We start from the raw sequence: 19,998 nt of genomic DNA on the forward strand, positions 1-19,998 counted from the left end.
CCGTAAAACACCAAATAAAGGCCCGGGCGTTTATTTGCTTAAAGCAGAAGTAAGTGATATATTTGTGTTAATCTAAGTCTTAAATAGTTGTATCTTCCGACAGCAATCACTTACATAGAGTGTTTGGTCTGAAACACGGGTCTGTCAGTCACTCTGCTCTGCTCTGAGCCCAGGAGAAAACTTTCCTTGTATCCTACAACCTTTATCCAATGAGGAGAGAGAACGGCATAAAGGGCTGTGTGTGCAGCCAAGGGACGCTGTGAATGTGGCGACGTAGCAACGAGGACTGTTATGGTGCATTCAAGGAAACTCGTATTTTTCCGACCGTGAAGTGGTACCAGTTCGATCTGGTACGAGTTCACGGGTCAGAAGTTACGAGTGGCCGTTATAGTGACTTTCACAGGTAAAACAGGTCGGAAAAACACGAGTGGGTTGCCTGGAACGCTACAAAGTCGTAAGTTGTGACTTGAAGCTGTAATTTACGATTTTAAAAGCCTGCCTGGAATGCAGCATTAGCGAAAACGACCGGATCGCTTACTTCTGCTTTAAATCGCCCAAATCAACAGGCGTTTATTTGGGACCTGCGTTTATTAATAGTGTTCAACCTGGACCTCCTTCTGGGGAAAGAGGCTTCACTCTGTGGCGGCAGGGGGCGGTGGAATGATACGTGCGTTTCTCAAGACATTACTGTAAATACGGCCAGGGCGGACTCGTTCTCGGTCTCGCTGACCTACTCGGTCCTGGCCCGCACAGGTACCAGGAGACTGTCGGTCCTCCGCCTCTCTGATCCGCCGCAAGTTGCAAAAACCCTGCGGACGCCCAGTCTCTCCACTCCTCTCCCTCACTTCAGCACCTGTTGGCTCGCACCACCGTCCTTTTTTTTTTTTTTGATTGAATGAATGAATAGGCCTACAACTAATAATAATGCAACGTATAGCCTAACTAAATACGCGTATGAGTAATCAGAGAACAGAAGGCTGTTTACGCTACTTTTAAAAGGAGTAAAGTCATTTAAAACGAGGAGCGAGCCGAGCCGAGCCGACACGGTGCAGCCCAGGACAGGTGCTGAAGTGCGGATGAGAGGAGTGGACAGACCGGGCAGGAGCAACCAGCCCAGAGGCGTCTCGGTCCTCCCGCTATATTTGCATAGAATATTTTTTGGCAACCAGAAAAACAATGTTTGACCCGGTGTTTATTTGGGATGGGCGTTCAATATAAAAAATATTTTGCTACACCCGGCGGTTAATTGGGACCGGCGGCAATTTGGGACTCGGCCATTATTTGAAGTTTTACGGTAAAATAAGATGAAGAGATGAAGCCACAGAGCGGATAAATGGGTCCAGTGTCTTTGTGTGATGATCATCCCACACATGTGCAACAGTTTGTGTGTGTTGTAATTGTTCTGTAATCAAAAAATGTTGTACTGATGTAGGTTTTAACACTGAAGTGAACCAACGTATATGTGGGCGGTTTGTATTTACATGCACAGGCAAGCTGACATTGTTTTACTGTAAGTTATATTTTAACTCAAATATGTTCATGAGTTTGGATCTTACTTAAAGATCCACATGAAGTTTTTATAAAACACAAGTGAAATAAGAATTAACAACATGACACCTGATCCTCCTCCAACTCTATTGCAAACTACAAAACAATCCCAGATTACTTGTGATCTACACACCAGGAATAAAAATAGCAAAAGTGATGCTCTTTAAATCTTAAACATAGCAGTGTGTGGACATACTGTTTTCACCCACTGCAAGCTACAAACCTAAACAAATAAAAGATGCTAACTGTGCTAAATGCTCTCATGTGTCTGGTTCTGTTCCAATCATCTGACTGAGGGGCAAACAGATACCTTCTTCTTTTCTGGGCGGCAGCTTGCAGGCCGTCCTGCACATGTTGACAAAGGAGTTGAAGTATCGCTCCAGACTTTCGTCCGTCTTCCTCTCCAGTCGGGCCAGTGCTCTGAACTGGGACCAGTCGAAGGTTTTCCTCTCGGGGTCGTACACCACCCCGAACGACGACACGGTGCGGTAGAAGTCCGCCTGCTCCCGACGAGTCCACCTGAGCCGAGACACAGGAGACAAGACCGTGAGGAAGGAAGTCAGAGGATCATTCACGTCGGCTACGTCAGAGGAATCTCCTCGAAATAAAGTAACAAAGGTTTCTTCAAAATGTTGGTAGGTTTGTCACATAAGGATCCTAAAAGTCAGGAAAATAACCTGCAGTACTGTGTGTTCCATACTATGTTTATATTAAAGCTCCATACAGTATAAGTAATAAGATATCACTCAGTCAGCCAATCAGAAGAGAGAGTAAGAGGCTCCTCTCTTCTGATTGGCTAACACTAACCTGTTTCTACTAGAGAGAAGCTAAGAGAGAGGATGTAAAACCATATAATATACGTTCTTTCAACAGCTTCTATAAAACAGTAGAAGAGGACACACACGGAGCTTTAAACATAGTGGTGAAAGTTAACGTATATCATCTTATTTTGAAGAAGTGAAACCTGAGGATGCTCCAGAGACCCAGAGACTTTTCAACTTATGTGAAACCCTGTGCAACTTACTGTTTTGATTATTTTAGCTCAGCAGCCAGTTGGACAAGTAAAAATACTCAATCACTAGGGGTGTGACGAGATCTTGTCCCACGAGATCTCGCGAGATTAAACTCGACGATATTTCTCGTCGCGTTAAAAATCTGTCTCGCGAGATTTTTTTTTTCTTTTTTTTAATGTTAAAAAATGTAAAGCAGGGTTTCCACTACTAGTTACCATTACTTTGCAGCCCTTTCCACTACACAGTTATAACTCTAGTCGACTTGGTTTAGGTGCTTTTCAGTCACAGCTGAGTTCTTCATTCCTCCTCAGTAAAAACAAAACTTATCAACCAGCGCATCCAGCGCTAATTAATGACTCTGTGGCTGCCACTACTAAAAAAAATCCTAGAGGAAACACTGCACATAATATTGTTTGCAAATAAATATTTAATTTAATATAATTTATTTTAATTTTTATAAATTTTAGTTTTAGTTTCAATTTGTGGAAGAAGAAATGTATTTAAAGCTCATGCTTACATCATGCATGTAAATAGTTACAATAAAACATTTCAAAATGCAAGTGCAACTCGGTTAAATAAAAGTCTGTTGGTCCAGTCAGATATTTTGTCATTGTATAGTTTTCTTAAAATCTCGTCTCGTCTCGATCTCGTGAACCCAATCTCGTGTCTCGTCTCGTCTCGTGAGCTGAGTGTATCGTCTCACCCCTACCAATCACATGTCAGACCATAAAAAATAAAAAATAAAAGACACAGATGAAGCGTTCCCTCCTCAGTGTCTCTGCGGCCTCGTTACCTTCGCTGCCACTCCAGGAACAGCGGGTCCGGTTCGGTGGCGACCACCGAGCACCTCCTCATCTCCTCCCCGAGCTGCCAGGCCATGGGCCCGGCGGCGTGGTGGGCGTGAGAGGAGCCGGTCCCCCCCATCCCCCCCATGCCCACCAGGCCCTCGTGCAGCAGGAAGTCGTGCCTGAGCAGCGGCTCGCGGCGCAGCGTGAAGCGCTGGTAGGCCGTGATGAGGCGCCGCAGCCGAGCCGTCAGGGCGGGGCCGGTGGGCCAGAGGGGCCGGGCCTGGACCACGTGCAGCGCCGCCACGCCCGTTCCCGTTCCCGTGGCGGTGGTGGTGGTGACCAACGTCCCGTCCTGGCCACACAGGTCACCTGACATCTGGGAGTCTGTGTGTGTGAGGAGAGAGAGAGTGTGTGAAAAGTCATCGTCGCTGGAGCGGAGATTCATCTGAGAGTCTCATCAGATCCTGATCACTGAGGTGAGGAGTCAAAGTCCCACAGTGGATGAGTTGGAAATCACCAAAACCAGATTAATCACAGCAACTCCACCACCTGTGACCCTCAGCTTTTTTTCAATCCGCCACTGAAAATGCAAACTCATCCTGCAGCTCCCTAAACACATTGATTTTTACTATGAAGTTCAGCTTAAAGGGATAGTAGCATTTTTTTTTTTAAGTGGGGTTGTATGATCTCCAAAGTGCAGGAAAAACACAGTTTTTATTTGGACCTAACCAACTGCTGATCGGCGGGCGCTAACCCTGGGCGGAGGGATACGTGAGTTGGTTAGGTCCAAATAAAAACTGTGTTTTTCCTGCACTTTGAGGGGCTGGAAAAAATTATATTATAGCGAACAATGGAACTGTGTATTTTTTTTTCAGGTAAAACCTCTTTTAGGCCGTGAAAATAGGCCGTTTCTTTGGGTCCATTCACAACACTGTATGTTGTAAATCTCTGGGCAGGGCTATTATGGGCTGGCGTTGCTAACGGGAGGAGTGCAGAGAGTCTTCTACTGCAATTATAGTACTTAGGGGCTATTTGTAGATCATACAACCCCACTTTTAAAAAAATGCTACTATCCCTTTAATTGTGGGTAATCCCCCCCCCCTCCTCCTCCGGGTGGAAGGTCAACAAGCAGACTGAGGAGCACAACTCATGTCACATGTCCAGTCACCACTGTTGGAACATCATTATGTTGGGATCGTTACAGAAACATCATAATAACTACAGCAGCTGTACTAATGAGTTTAATGTTCCTATAAAACCTCAGAGCAGAAGCAGCAAATCAAATGTTGGCATGATTTGGCACTTCTTCCTCCAGATATCCAGAATCTGTTTAAAATGAAGGATTCCAGTTCTAACCTGAGAAGACCACTATTATTATCTGAGAAACCAAAGACTCGAACTACTGTAAAAAATCCCTGTCTTTCTGTTAGAGGGGTTAAAACATCTGGAATAATTGTCCTGAAAATATTAAATGATGCTGTACTCTAGTCAGCTTTAAAAAACTTTATAAGAACAACATAATTTCTTGTTACAGTATGGAAAATTAAGTTCAGTGACTTTGTACTATTTTGGGTTACGCGCTGTGTACAATTCTTTATTTTGTTGTGATCAGAAATTTAAGTGTACGGATTAATTTCAAATGTCTGTGATCTGATCCTATTGTATTAATGCGCATATATAGTATATATTTTTATTTTATTTTATTTTAATTTTTTAAGGTAAAAGGGGTAGGGGTATATAAGCTTTGGCTTCAACCTACACCCTTTCAGTTATATAAGCTTGATATACTGAAATACATAAATTCATTCATTAATTCATTCATTTGTGTGTGTGTGTGTGTGTGTGTGTGTGTCTCACCTGCACCTGTACTGTCAGGTTTGTCTGAGGTGTCGGTGCTGGAGCAGGTTTCTTCTCCCTGTCAGCGAACGCCACACACATGTCAAGAATGAAAATGACCACAGCAGGAACAGAACAGACAGAGGACTACAACCTCTCATTATAAAAATATAAAATGACCTCTCGTACACACTCTTAAACTCATCAACACTGTGTCTTCACTTTCAGGTTTTCTCTTGAAATGTCTTAATAACATCATTTAACTTTATCTTCAGTGGTATTAAATGTTGTTATCGACTTAAATGCATCATTAACTCTACAGAATTGTTTTTACAGCGTCGAGAGGCCACACACGCACTGATGGAAACATCCAAAACTCCAGAAGCTATTTGAACCATCACCACTCAAAATGAGTGTTTTCACCTCTAGAGAGTAAAGTGAAGTAAATGAATGTGATGAGTAAGTGTGTAAGAGAGAGAGACAGAGAGGAAGGTCCCTTTAAATACTAATGTGGCGACTCTGGAGACGTCTTCCTCACCTTGCTGTTCTCATCTCGATCCTCCCCGGCGTCAGGCTTACTCTCCGTGTCCTCCTTCACCTCCTCAGTTTTACAAACACTGAGGAAAGAAATGACACAGATGAGAAAAGTGAACAACAGAGATGTGATGAGTCCTGAGCTGAGCTGCTGCTGCGACACACAAACTGTCCCACACAAACCAGAATGAGGACGTGTGTCTTAGAAAAACTGAAGCAAAGTGAAACAAAACCCAGAGTGTGACTCCTGAACAGATCAGAAGCAAAGAGAGGAAAAAGGAGACGAGTGTGTAGAGATGAAATGTCCCGAGGCTTCGTCAAACATGTAAAGGAAACAGCTCCAGGCTGTGAATGAAAGGAGGAAGAAAACACACAAAACGTATCTAATGATGAATTATAATGAAACCAGGGCAGAAAAACTAAACGCAAACTGTGAAAATATTAGAAAGCTTTAAACACGGCAACATGAAACCTAAAAACATCATGTATGTGCACAGACCTGGTACTTTATATCTGTTTAAACTGCACAGAGAAGCTGTTCTCTGCTGGTTACAGATGTTACATCACTTCACTACAGTTCAAAGTGTGAATTTTCACATTTCACAAAGCTAAGAAAAGAAAAGAAAAGAAAGAAACATCAGAGCTGTGTTTAAAGAGTCTTTTGTTGGGAGGTCAGAGAGAGAAATCACATACAACTGATGGGGATTTAACTGGATGCTTGTGGGTTAGGCTTCTGTTGAGATATCAACTTACAGATAAACAATAAATATCTCTGAAGGTCAGTTTACATCCACCTCTATGAAGACACAAGTCCTTTGTAAAACCTCTAAGCTCCAAACGTCTCCCATCTCCTGCTGCTGTCAAGTCAAACTGTTCAGCGTCTCGTCCTTTGTGCACAAATTTACCCCCTTTAACTTGTCTGTTCCTGCTGTTTATTTACCCCCCTCCCCCCCCCCCCCCGCCCTAAGTGCCGCCTGCAGAGTGAACTCCTGCTGCTCAGCTGGAAACAGCTTGAGGTTGAACAGGTAACAAAGCGAGTGACAACTTCAATCTCCCTGGGGAAGAGGATCAAAAGCGTCCTGTCACTGAACCCAGAAAGGATTTCCCAAACTGCATTCATCAACTCTGCTCATCCTTCTTTTCCTTCTCTGCTTCTGTCGTTTCCTCTCATTTCCTGCTTTTGAACAGATTCAGTGAAACGACCAGAAAATGACTAAACAATCTGCCCCCCCCCCCCCAGGCCTGAGAGCTCCAGGTTCACCGGGTCAGCTGCTCCAGTTTCTGCTCCATTTTTCTGGACAAACTACTAGGGATGGGTACCTTTTGCATTTGAATCGATACGGTATCGATACTCGGTACCTGGGAACCGATATCGGTACCAATCGGTACCTGTTTTCGGTACTTTTTGTGTGTGTGGTCATTAAAAAAAAAAAAAATTAAAGGGACAACGAGGAGTTTCTATTCGGTTATAAAAACGTCTCACGTTAATGTGGATGAATCTCCGTTACCACTTGTTAATGGGCCCATTATCGATAAATATATCGTTTTGTCTCTATCGTTATTTTGTTATTATTAGTGGTGGTGGAAATGCTGGGCGAGCCGACCAGTGTTTCCTTCGTGGCGAGTCATGAGAATAACGCCGCCGTATGAATCTCCGTTTATGGTGGGAACTACGACGGTATGTGATCGTCTTCCAACCTCTGACTTTAATTCTTGATGAATGAAAACATGAGTCTGTCTTGCCGGACGGGCGTGAGTGTGCGGGGCTCATGCAGACTGCACTCTCTCTCACTGACGCACGACGAAGGTGCGTTCAGGTACCGAAATGTGGCACCGATTGACTTTATGTGAATCGATACTGGGTACTTTGGTGGGAATTCGGTCGGTCCCTTCATCCCTACAAACGACATCAACAGACTCAGACGTTTCATCGTGTCTGCGACGCCGTGTACAGACACGATGCTGCTGACTGCTCTGCTCTGGTTCATCACTGATGACACCACTCTGAGAGCTGAGCTTTACACAGTATTTTGCTTATTTCCACAGCTGTGATTTCAAGCTGCTGTCATGTCTTGTCCCTGTCAGCCTGTCAGTCTGTCAGTCTGTCAGTCCACTGGACCACAGGACACCAGGACCAGGACTGAGACCTGGCTTCGTGTCTCTGGAGCTCATTCTGACCTTTGGTTTCTCTGCTCTGTCTCCTGCACTCGCAACAAACAAAAATGTATTTGTTGGCTCCTCTTGATCTGATCTTATTGTTACACTCTGAAGCAGTTCAATTTAAATAAATAACTGGGCTGCACTTATATTGGACTTTCTTAGCATTTTGCACATTCATGTCATTTGGGGTCAGTATATTGCTCTGGTATCTGAGCCACAAAATGTTTCTATGTTCTTGTTTGCTTTTATTCCATATTTGACCATCATGTAGCGTTCAACCTTTATTTTACTGTTTTAAAATGCACCACATGTGTTAATGCACTGCAAAAACTCAAACTCTTACCAAGAATATTTGTCTTATTTCTAGTCAAAACAATCTCATTCTACTTAAAATAAGACTCATCACATTAAAAGCAGCTTGTTTTTAGACACTTTTTACTTCTTTCAAGCAGATTTTCACTTGAAATAAGTAGAAAAATCTGACAGTGGAGCAAGTTTTTCTTCCTTATTACAAACACAAAAAACTTCCTTTCACTGGCAGATTTTTCTACTTATTTCAAGTGAAAATTAGTTTGAAACAAGTGAAAATGATCTAAAAACAAGTTCATTTTTAGGTGATGAGTCTTATTTTAAGTGGAAAGAGATTAGTTTTGACTAGAAATGAGACATTTTGACAAGAAATGAGACAAATATTCTTGGAAAGATTTTGAGTTTTTGCAGTGTGGTTTAGTTTTAGTTTGAAATATCATGTATACTCATTTTTGTTACTATTTTACAGAAGCATCTACAACAACAACACACACACGTGATATTCCAGCATGCTACTGTACTGTATGGTCTGACCTCAGTTTTCTAATCTGTTTACATGTGTATGAATGTGTGTGTGTGTGTGTGTGTGTACACATGAGCACGTGTTGTACAGCACCTGTCAGCCAGGTCGGGGGCGACCTCTCCTCCCCCCTGCTCGGCGGTCAGTGCCGTGACATCTGGCATCCCCACCCTCTCCAGGAAACACAGCTCTGGATCGGCTCGCATGGCGTTGTAGCGCTCGTATCCTGTCCAGAGAGCATCAGGGACGGAGAAACAGAGTCAGACACACACACACACACACACACACCCTGGTCACCCTCCTGTGAACACGCTGGCAATAATCAGTGTCCTGTGATGGTCTGATGCTGTTTCTGTTGTTCCAGGGGCTTCAGCACAATGACAACACACACATCTAATCACATACACACACACACACACAGATTGTTCACAGCTGTTTAAATATTGTGTCACTGCACCTAAACCTTCCTGACATCATTTCAAATAAAAGCACTGAAGGTGATTTTTAAACAAAATAAGAGTTTCAAGTCACATCTTGTTTAGAAATTAGAAATTAGAAATTAGAAATACTTTATTTAATCCCCGAGGGGAAATTTAAAATGTCACAGAGCAGCAGCAAGACAATACAGACAACAACACAGATCACAAAACACTGAGTAAAAATACATGAAGATATAAAAACACATAGTGTATTAAAACACAGAATAAAAAATAAATAAATATATGAATAAGAGATGCGTGTAGAAGGTTAAAAGTTAAGAAGTTAAAAGAAGAAGAAGTGCTGGGTCCAGGATGCTTATGGTGACTGCATTAATTAATCAGATTGAGGAGTTGTACAGCTGTATTACAGTGGGTATGAATGAATGTTTATATCGCTCTCTTGAGCAGCGGGGGAGTCTGTATCTGTGACTGAAAGAACTTTTCAGACTGTCCAGTGTTTTATGGAGGGGATGGGGGGTGTTGTCAGTGATCCTGAGGAATTATTCACATTATTATAAGTGCTGCGTGTTGCTGTGTGAAGGCTGGAGTGATTTTAAGGCCAAAACCATATTCTGTCAGGTCACTGTGACCTTTGACCTTCGTCCTTGATTTCAAGTGAATATTTCCACCAAATCTGCACAAGTTCCCTCAGAGCATCACAGAGAGTTTAGTAAAGTCACTCCAATCCTGAGCTGTCACTGCGACATTGTGTCCACGAGAACAAAACCAGACGTAGTAGAGACGTATAAACATCAGACTGACAGGTGACAGCGTCCTCACCGTGTTTATGGACTCCTATGAGCAGAGACTTGTCAGCATCAGCGTCCCACCACGTGGCCGGGATCTCGATGTAGTCGATGTCAGGTAGGGCAAACTCCAGTTTACTGTCCCAACACACACACACACACACACACACACACACACACACACACACACACACACACACACACACACACACACACACACACACACACACGCTGCTCTGTCAGAGCTCTGTCTACACCACTACATCACATCACATTATTAAACAGCAGTGAGGTTCAAAGTTAAAAACCAGTTGGGCCACAAATATCAAGTTAAATCATCACATCACATCACATTCCCCTGATGGCTGGTCCCAGATATGCTATGCCATGTTTGTTGGGTATGTAATGTAATGCTATGCAGTGTTGCATTGCGTTATGTTACGTTACTGTACATGTCATCACCCATCTCGTCTTTGCCCTGCCTCAAAAACACTAAAAGAGAAAGAAGAGAAGGCGATCCTCACCTGGCGGGTATCCCTTCCAGAGCCTGATTGGCCGCCTCACCCAGCACCTCCACCTTCAGGTAGTAGAGCATCCTGACCCTCAGCAGCACCCTGAGGAGACAAAGACCAGCTCAGCCCCTCCACTGTAAACACAGGCGTCCTGTCAACAGGCTCCGAGCTAGAGGCTGGAATCGGGCCGGGTACCCGCCCGGGTAACGGGCCGGGCCGGGCCGAGTTTTTAATGAATTAATTCGGGCTCGGGTCGGGTCGGGCTGCACGGTGCGGACTGTGATGAGAAGCTACTGGAAAATACTGACGTTGTGTTACGCCGGGAGAGGAGACTCCTCCTCATGAGTGCTCATTAGGCACACTTCATGAAACGGTACCGAATCCGATCACAGCGGTTATAATATTCTCAGGTATCGAGTCTCTCTCTCTCTCTCTCTCTCTCTCTCTCACGCTGTCATTCATTCATATTTCAGCACTGACAGCGGACAGCGCGCTTGGTCATATTCAGCACTACTAAGACAGCAGTTCACTCTTCACCGATAAATCCATGGCACTGTAGTTATGAGGCAGAAAGAGATATAATAATACGTGTGCCCCCAGACTCCCAGTGGTATGGTGTGTGTTTTAGACCCACACCTCTGTGCCTCTGTGCGTCGCTGCCAGACACAGAAGCATGCGTAAAACACACATTTTGACCACATGCTGTTTACTGTAGGCTATTTAATTTATTTTTTGTTAATTGAAAGAGTGTGTGATTGAGAACCACCACGGTCTGCTTCCCGTTCACGCATCGCCTCCTTCGGATGCTGAGACATTGTGTTTATTAGTTGTCTGCATCATGTTTTTGCTCCTCATGTTCCTACACTAGACACAATGTGCTGTTGGCTATATATATCATCATTATATTTGCTTTCTGTTTAAAAGGTAGCCTACAAACGTAAGCAAGTATTCACCCATCTTGTAACCGGGTAGTTCTGTCTCCAGTCTGATATCGAGCGGACGAGCGCACAGCTGATGTGCTTCCACAGACGCGCGGATTCAGTGTGGACAGAGGGCGTCAGATATGACTGTCAGACTCGCTCGCGTCGCATCAGGAGAAGCTGCGCTGCCGCTGTTTGTCGTCATTGAAAATAATGTGAATTTTGCATAATAATATTTCGGGTATCGGGCCGGGTCGGGCCTGGTTTTTAATTAATTAATCCGGGCTCGGGTCGGGTCGGGTCTGAAAGTCTCGGGCACGGGCTTAATTTCCAGGGCCGATCCACCCTCTACTCCGAGCCACAGTAATTAAAGCCTCCGCCCTGACACCCCCCCCTCACACTGATACACAGGAGTAAACACTTCACACTGGAAATGGAACAGCTCAGAGCTACAGGGTGAAATTAAAAAAGCCCTTCAGTCACAATAGTTGAACAGCTACACAGGCCTGTTGTTCTAGTAGCAGTTCCTCTGCTGCATCAGAAGCTCCACATCAGACAACGTTACTTCAGTTTTAGATTCTGGAGACGTCGTATACAGGCCTGCATCAGCTACAACTTTACATCCACTGGACAGCGTTTATCATTCAGCCCTGAGGTTCATTACTGGCCACAGCTACAACTCATCACTGTGACCTGTATTCCAAAGTTGGATGGCCCTCACTATCTACCAGGCCTGATCAACACTGGATTTTATTTATTTTTAAAGCTCTTACTGGTCTCTTACCATCTTATATTAACTCACTAGTATCTTTCCATGCAGGTTTCTATAGCACACGCTCAACAGACCGGCTCACACTGCAGCTTCCCTCAGTTAACACCGAACTTGGAAAGACCAGTTTCTCTTACTGTTGCACCTACAACCTGCAACACTCTGCAGAATCATCTGAAACTTACCTCACTTTTATCAATGGGACAATTTAAAGCCATAACTACATCTTATTTTACCTCTAACTGCTCCTGCTTTTAACTATGTTTCAACTTAAATTCTGGTATTCTGTTATGTTTTTGTATGTTTCAAATGTCTTGTCTTCTGTCCTTGTGTGTTTTGTGTTTCATCTCAGCTATATTGTAAATGAGGTTACTCCTCAATATATCTCCGAGTTTAAATAAAGGTTATGAAATGAAATGAAATGACATGGTGTAATTCACAGAAAATTCTCAATCTAGCTCTACAACGACAGTTTGGTGGAGGTGAAAGGTGACGGAGCAGCAGGCGTCTGTTTGCTGCTGTGAACTGACTTGTTGCAGTGCTGTTTCAGGTGTTTCTTGTAGCTCTCGTCCTGCAGCACCACCTCCGGGTTACAGTGGACCAGCCAGTCTGCGTTCTTCATCTCACCAGGAACATTCAGCTGGGGCTTCAGCTTCTTCCCCTTCCGACCCCGCGGGACTGGAGCCGACAAACCTGGAGGAACACAGAGAGAAGAAACAAGTCGATAAATAACCTTTTATTCAAGTTATCCTCCAACCATGGGTTTTGTGCTGCACGCACACTTTGCTACAAAGTCGGTGAAATCTCACAAAGCAATGTCATAAAACACCAACACCCTCAGCTTCCAAAATGTAATACGCCTATCCAGTCCAGCATGGATATTATTGTTTGTTGTGACCTATATATTTGTAATTGAATTTGATTGTTTGCTTGTAGCTTAATAACTCATAGTAAAATCAATGTATTTCACATTTTCTGCATTTTTATATGACAAAAATGGGGCTGAATCAACCTGAGCCGGAAAAATGACATTACCATCAATTTGATATGTACTTTTCCAGTAAAAATGCAAAGCTCATATCAAAACATCAGTCAAATAATAACAATATCATCAGCTGTTAAAGCCAGAGTTGAAAAAAAGAAAAGAAAAACAATTTGTGGGGGAAAAAAAGAAAGAAAATAAGGTGCATTCTGGGTAATTTAAGTGCTCCATTTTGCTGCATCTGTGGGGTAGCCTCGAACACGGGGAGATTCTGACCCGAGTGGTTGAGCAGCGCCTGGTCCTGGCCTTCTTTAGTCGGCGTGATCAGGTCCCAGATGAAGCTCTTGATCTTGTCGTCACCTTTGTAGTGTCTGAGGCAGTAAACCAGCAGCGCCCTGCACAAATACAAACAACAACATGAACAAACAGCAACAATAACCACTGCTTTGTTCTCTTTGTTTTCTTCCACAGCAGCTCCGACCTTCCTTCCTTCCTGTCACTGACTTTATTCTTTTCACTGTAAATCCTTTCTGCATTTTTATGGAGTCGAAACAAAGACCTGCTTCCTCACCTACATATCACCTCCATATCTCTCTCTGCCAGGTGCCACTTAAACCGACCGTGGTTCAGGATGTCCTTCCACCGACCCCAGCTGGGAGGAGGGAGGGAATAAAACAAGTCACAGAGGAGAGGTTAGACTGATAACTATTCATTTATTTTTTTATCATCTGGAACAAATCACAAGTTGATCATCAACAAGTCATTTGTTTCACTTCAAACCACAGTGGAAATTTACATCTGTGTTTTTATATTTAAAGGGACAACGAGGAGTTTTATTCGGTTATAAAAGAGTCTCACGTTAATGTGGATGAATCTCCGTTACCACTTGTTAATGGTCCATTTTAGATAAATATATCGTTCTGTCTCTATCGTTATTTTGTTATTATTAGTGGTGGCGGAAATGCTGGTCGAGCCGACCAGTGTTTCCTTCGTGGCGAGTCATCAGAATAACGGCGCCGAATCGCCGTTTATGGTGGGAACTACGACGGTATGTGATCGTCTTTGAACCTCTGACTTAGCCTAGAAATCTCTCTGCCCCCCAGCAGCAGCAGACCTCTTTGCTCCGTAGGTGGGTCTAGAAACGAGCCATAGGAACTTTTTGAGTCTGGAACACCGTTTGTGTTGACCAATCACAGCGCTCCATCTGTTTAGAGAGTCGTTGGGCGGCTTAACGCCATGACGACATACATTTTAATTGGCTCGTCAGGCTAACGTCATCCTGCTCTTTGCTCTGATTGGTCGTAGCGCTACCCTATTGGTGCAGAGGCGGTTTGACAGACAGCCTTCATCCCGCCCCCTGGACTGAGCCGAGGTCTACCGCTCGTTGCCAGACTAGACATGTTAAAGGGATAGTCTGGCTTGTCAGGCTACCTCTGACTTTAATTCTTGATGAATGAAAACATGAGTCTGTCTTGCGCCGGTCAAAGAAATGTACGGTGCACGCGGAGGCTCATAAATGTAGTGAGAAAACGCTTCGCTTTTCCAAAACTCCTCGTTGTCCCTTTAATATCCGATTCATATTCTCATGTAGAAGAGAATATAAATATAAAGATTATCACCCAGGGTTTGAGGTATGAGGTGTGTAGTGAGGTGTAGTGAGGTGTGACGTGTCCTCGTACCCAAAGATGAGCAGGTTCTTTTCGACCCTGAAGCACTCGGCGCGGAGGTACCGCCGGGCGCGTTCGCCCAGGCGACGGGTGCGACACGGCCGCTCCTCCGAGTCGCTGTCCAGCTCCGAGAACTCCATCAGCTCATCGTCCTCGAAGGAGTTGTAGTGACGCGTCTGCTTCCTCACCCGGGGGGTGTCGATCACCAGAGACTCCTGGGTCAGGGACAACAGGCTGAGTTTTATCTCCATAGGAACGAAAACACACACTATGAAGACTGTTGTAGTGAACAATCTGCTTCATTCAATAATGTAGCCCAGCGGTCCCCAACCTTTTTATCTCCGCGGACCGGTCACCGGTGGAAAATTTTACCGCGGGGCGGCGGCGGCGGTCGTTCTCTTCGGGGGGGGGGGGGTAGCGTACGTTCCCTGTTTACATTACATGTAGGCCTACTGTATAAACAGGACTACACGTTCACATAGCCTAGTTTTCTCTTACATTTACGTTCTTTGTTACAACTCACCATAATATAGTATCACAATAATAATGTCAGTCATCCGGGGGTGATGCTCCGTCTGTCATCTCGGTTCCTGTCTACTCTGTCATCTCGTTTTGCTGCTGAAGCTGCAGAAAACTCCGTTTCACAAACATTATATGTTTGTAATGGAAGCAGGATTTCAGTGCTTTTATGGCGATCTCAGGATATTCTGCTTAAATCCAGAACGAAGTTTTCTGTGAAGTGATGAAGCGGCAGAGAGCCGGTCCCGCACACACATTGCGGAGCTTGGAGCATGTGAATCACCTGTTGCAATGAACCCGTAATTTAAACAGGACTTGTGCTTTTTCTTTTAGAACAGCTTTCTTCTTGTTGGAAGGCGTCGGGTCTTCTGTCGTCTCATTATTGAGTTTTTCCCGGCCCGGCGACGTGTGTTTTTCACTCTTTTACGTTTGTGACTGCCTGTCAATTGCGCAGCACTGGGAAGATGCACAAACGGAAGTGGCAACATTTTCAAAATAAAACGACCGGAAGTGTGAAATAGACGAAACAATCGATTTTTTTTTTTTTTCATTTTCATTTTATCTTTCTGCGGCCCGGTACCAAATGATCCACGGACCGGTACCGGTCCGCGGCCCGGTGGTTGGGGACCACTGATGTAGCCCATCTGTTAGGGGAGAGGAGAGGAGAGGAGAGGAGAGGAAGGTAGGAGAGGAGAGGAGAGGAGAGGAGAGGAGAGGAGGATACCTTTCTTCTTCCTTCTCTCATTTTCATTCTTCCCACGTTCTCTCATTTCTCATTTTGGGAGCTTGGCTACACTCCTCCCCATCTCTTCTCTTCCTCCACCTTTGTTTCACCAACTTGGATGACGTCCATCTTTCCTCCCAGCCTCATGTTGCCTCATCTCTTTTTCTCTGTCCACTCCACCAGCGCTCTCTCTCTCTCTCTCTCTGCTCCTCCCTTTTTCCTCTCTCCTGTTTATAACGTCTCTGTTCACTTTCCTCATCACCTCTCCCTGTTTCTCACTTTCTTTCCTGTTTCTTCTCCTTGTCTCTGTCCCTGTTCTGTCATTTTCTCTCCTCCCTCCCTCCCTCCAGTCCTTTCTTTCTTTCTTTCTTTAACTCTGCTCCCTCGTTCCGTCTCCGCTTTACCTTCTCAGATTTGGAGTCGATCTCCACTTCGGCGATTTTGGCCCATTTCTGCCAGAAGTTGGGGTCGTCCAGAGATATGTCGGTCCTGTTACCAGACGAGATGAAACTAGCCTGAGGAGAAAAGACAAAGACATAAAGTCAGACTATGATGCTGATGTTGACAGATGTTCAGACTGCAGCTTCTGTTCATCTGATCTCAACCAAGAGTTCAGTGTGTTCACTTTACAAAAGATTAGCATTTTACAAAAAAGAGTCATCAGGATGGTTCATCATGCTGGTACCTTGATCATACAAATCCCTTGTTTTTAAAATCGGTTATTTTAAGATTTGAGGACCTGGTCAAATTCAAAACAGGTCAGATTTTGTTTAAAGCCTGGAATAGGTTGCTACCAATAAACATCCAAAAAATGTTTATGGTCAGAGAAAGCATAGTATATGATTTAAGAGGGAACTGTAACTTTAAACAATCTACCATCCATTCTACCCTGAAAAGTTTTAGCATCTATTTTTGTGGTGTTAAAATGTGGAATAGACTAGATGAGGATATAAAAATGTGCAATAACTTTTTAAACAAAATTTAACAAGTAAGTACAAACATACACTCTTGGACAGCTAGAAAGAACTGGACAGCTAATTTTACTCTTTTTATTTATAATCATGGTCTTATTTCATATTAAAGCAATATGTTTTTAATCTTCTGAATTGTATGGAACTACAGATGTATGACATGAATCACAATGTGGCGGGGGGGCTGAACTTGATCAGCTTTGCTTCCTTCAGCCCCTTCTCAAACTTGCACAGTATCATTATTGTTTTGTTTCTTGTTACATAGATTGTTTGTCTTTTGATGTGCTTGTTTCAGACAAATAAAAATCAAATCAAATCCTCCTTTAGACTCGTCTCCACCGTTGAGATGTTTCCTATGTGTCAGTGTTTCTACCTTAGCGAAGGTGGAGCCTTTTCCCTCCGTCTGGATGGTGATGGTCTGAGTTCGTCTCTGAAGGATCTGATCGATGTCCTCCTCACAGAACTTGGAGCCCTCGTCCTCCTCGTCCATCAGAGCTCCGTACGCTCCTTTCTTCAACAGATCCTCCACCTCCAGCTTCGACAGCTGCTGCACCTACACACACACACACACACACACACACACACACACACACACACGCACACACACACACACACACAGGTCAGATTTCACGCCACCTCGGCAGGAGAAGACGTCTTGTTAGTGTTGCTTTCGTCAACGAAAATTATGACGAAATATCATCGTCAACGACCCTTTATCACGTGACGAAAACGAGACGAGACGAAACGTAAACAGTGGCCATGTGACGAATAAAAACAAGACTAAATGTGGTTTACAAAACAAAAACTCTGCTAAAATGTCTCTTCATTTTTGGATGTATTCTATAAGGTAACAATAATATAAAAATAAGATAACCATGTTTGAATTGTGAAATTGGTTTGACTAAAAGAAAAATTTGGTTTCGTCCTAGTTAGGCTACTATACAAGGTAATTATACTATATTAACTGGGTTAAATAGAATTACATTACTAGAACGAGATTAAAATAATTGACTAAAACTAGACTAAAATGTCATCAGTTTTCGTCGACTAAAACTAGAGGAAAATAGTTATGGGTTATTCTGACTGAAATAAGACTAAAATGCTCAGAGTTTTAGTCGACTAAAACTTGACTAAACAAAAAAAGAGCATGAACCTGATTAAAACTAATAAAAACTAAAATGACAGAAAGGGACAAAGACTAGACTAAAACTAAAATTAAAACAGGCCGCCAAAAACAACACTACGTCTCGTGTCTTCATCCTCTCACCCCGTTCAGGCTTCCTTTGCGGTTGATGTCCTGCAGGACGGCTTTGTCCAGGCCCAGCTTCAGACTGGCCTTGTCGAACATCTCCCTCTCGTACGAGTTCCTGGTGATCAGCCTGTAGACCTTCACCGCCTTGCTCTGGCCAATCCGGTGGCAGCGTGCCTGAGCCTGGGACAGAGAGCGGACAGGGCAAAGACATGAGGAATAACTGAAGTATAAAGCTTCATGAAGTCAGAGCAACTGTGCACAGCTGCTTGTTACAGAAGACTGAACATCAGAGTAAGACTCATATCAGTGTTTGTGATAAAAGATCATTTACTTTGATTTACTTACTTTTGATTTTTTTATAAAAAACAACCGGAAAGGAATATAGGAACCAGAGCCACCACAAGGGGGACTGTGAGGTACAATTCAGACGCACAACATTTTCTCAAAACGTGTTATCAGTCCAAGGATGTTTAGAATGGAACAAGTTACCCATCAATTTGAGAGAGTGTCCGACTTTCAGGACCTTTAAAGCCTTTAAACTCACAGACTGGATATTAGACAAACAAACTTGTGAGAACCTGTAAACATGTTTAACCCGGGTTAAACATGTTCACAGTTGTATGGCTATGGCCGGTGCGTGTGCAATGGTCCAGCATTGTAGATATTATGTGCGAATGTTTGTGACCGGTATGTCTGAAATAATGGAGGTATAGTTATTGTGTGCGAATGTTTGTGGCTGGTTCGTGTGCAATAATAAGTCAGGGTGCGGTTGTGTAATACCTGCAGTGCTTGAGTGAGACCGGCAACAGAAACGTGAATATGGATAGAATGTTTAGTTGCTATAATATGTGGATAACATACCATGTCGTACTTTAATTTTACTTTTACTTTAATCCGATGCGCTATGCAATGCAATACACCTGGCTCTTTAAACTGAGTGCACTTTAGGGCACCGTGCAATACAACTTGGTACCCATGTACTCCTGCACTTTAGCACCTGTCACTTTATCTCTCAACCTGTCCAGGTTCCACTACTGGCCTGATTATCTGACCTGTTTGTTATCTTGTTGTCTGCTTCGTCATGTCGCGTATATAACTGTGTTCTCCTGTCACTGTATTGTTTTTATGTTTTGGGACTCCGGATGGAAATTAGCATTGTTGCTATAATCCGGCACATTTACATGTTTTTATATGTACATTGATGTGCACTGTCCCATCCAAATAAACAAATAAAGTAAAGTAAAGTAAAGTAAAGTAAAGATTTATACATACAGGCCGACAGCAAATATTTTGACACATGATATTTTAACTAGGTGTAATATTTATAACAACAATGTTATTATGTACTTGTATTTTATGTTTTATGCCACCAAGGTGACACAGTTTCGTCTTATGAAAATGATTGCTCATGGTGGAAAACATGGTTATATTTTCATATCACAATATCTCATTTTGAGTCTGAAGCTGAAATAGAAAGAGTTCAGTTGAACCCGAGCGACTGAGAGATGGTGAGAAGTTCTTCAGTGTCATGAAACAAATATGTGTCTGCCCACGTTAATCAAAATCACTCCGGGTCCAAATTAAATATTCAATCTAAATCACCGTAACGATGTGTCACAGCTACAGATCATAATATTCTCCACATGTGGATGTAAAAGAGGGACAAGGTCGGAACAAAAACCACTTCATCATTATTTTAAGGTTTTTTCTCACTGAAAATGAAAAGTCAGACAGATATATTCACACAGA

General features: G+C 43.4%; 1 protein-coding gene across 1 annotated transcript in view; it reads right to left on the bottom strand.

Annotated features, from left to right (window-relative positions):
- Positions 1 to 19,998, bottom strand: part of chd6 (chromodomain helicase DNA binding protein 6) — a 147,616-nt gene that overhangs the window by 18,506 nt on the left and 109,112 nt on the right. Inside the window, 14 exon segments of the mRNA XM_085777899.1 lie at positions 1,859 to 2,067; positions 3,355 to 3,733; positions 5,207 to 5,264; positions 5,724 to 5,802; positions 8,805 to 8,934; positions 9,968 to 10,071; positions 10,458 to 10,547; positions 12,665 to 12,827; positions 13,393 to 13,511; positions 13,688 to 13,768; positions 14,796 to 14,998; positions 16,431 to 16,541; positions 17,371 to 17,550; positions 18,265 to 18,429. Of these exon segments, the coding sequence (XP_085634025.1) occupies positions 1,859 to 2,067; positions 3,355 to 3,733; positions 5,207 to 5,264; positions 5,724 to 5,802; positions 8,805 to 8,934; positions 9,968 to 10,071; positions 10,458 to 10,547; positions 12,665 to 12,827; positions 13,393 to 13,511; positions 13,688 to 13,768; positions 14,796 to 14,998; positions 16,431 to 16,541; positions 17,371 to 17,550; positions 18,265 to 18,429 (2,071 nt within the window).

The sequence above is a fragment of the Trachurus japonicus genome, chromosome 5, assembly GCF_045865225.1.
Source record: "Trachurus japonicus isolate A0001 chromosome 5, Traja_1.0".
NCBI lineage: Eukaryota > Metazoa > Chordata > Actinopteri > Carangiformes > Carangidae > Trachurus > Trachurus japonicus.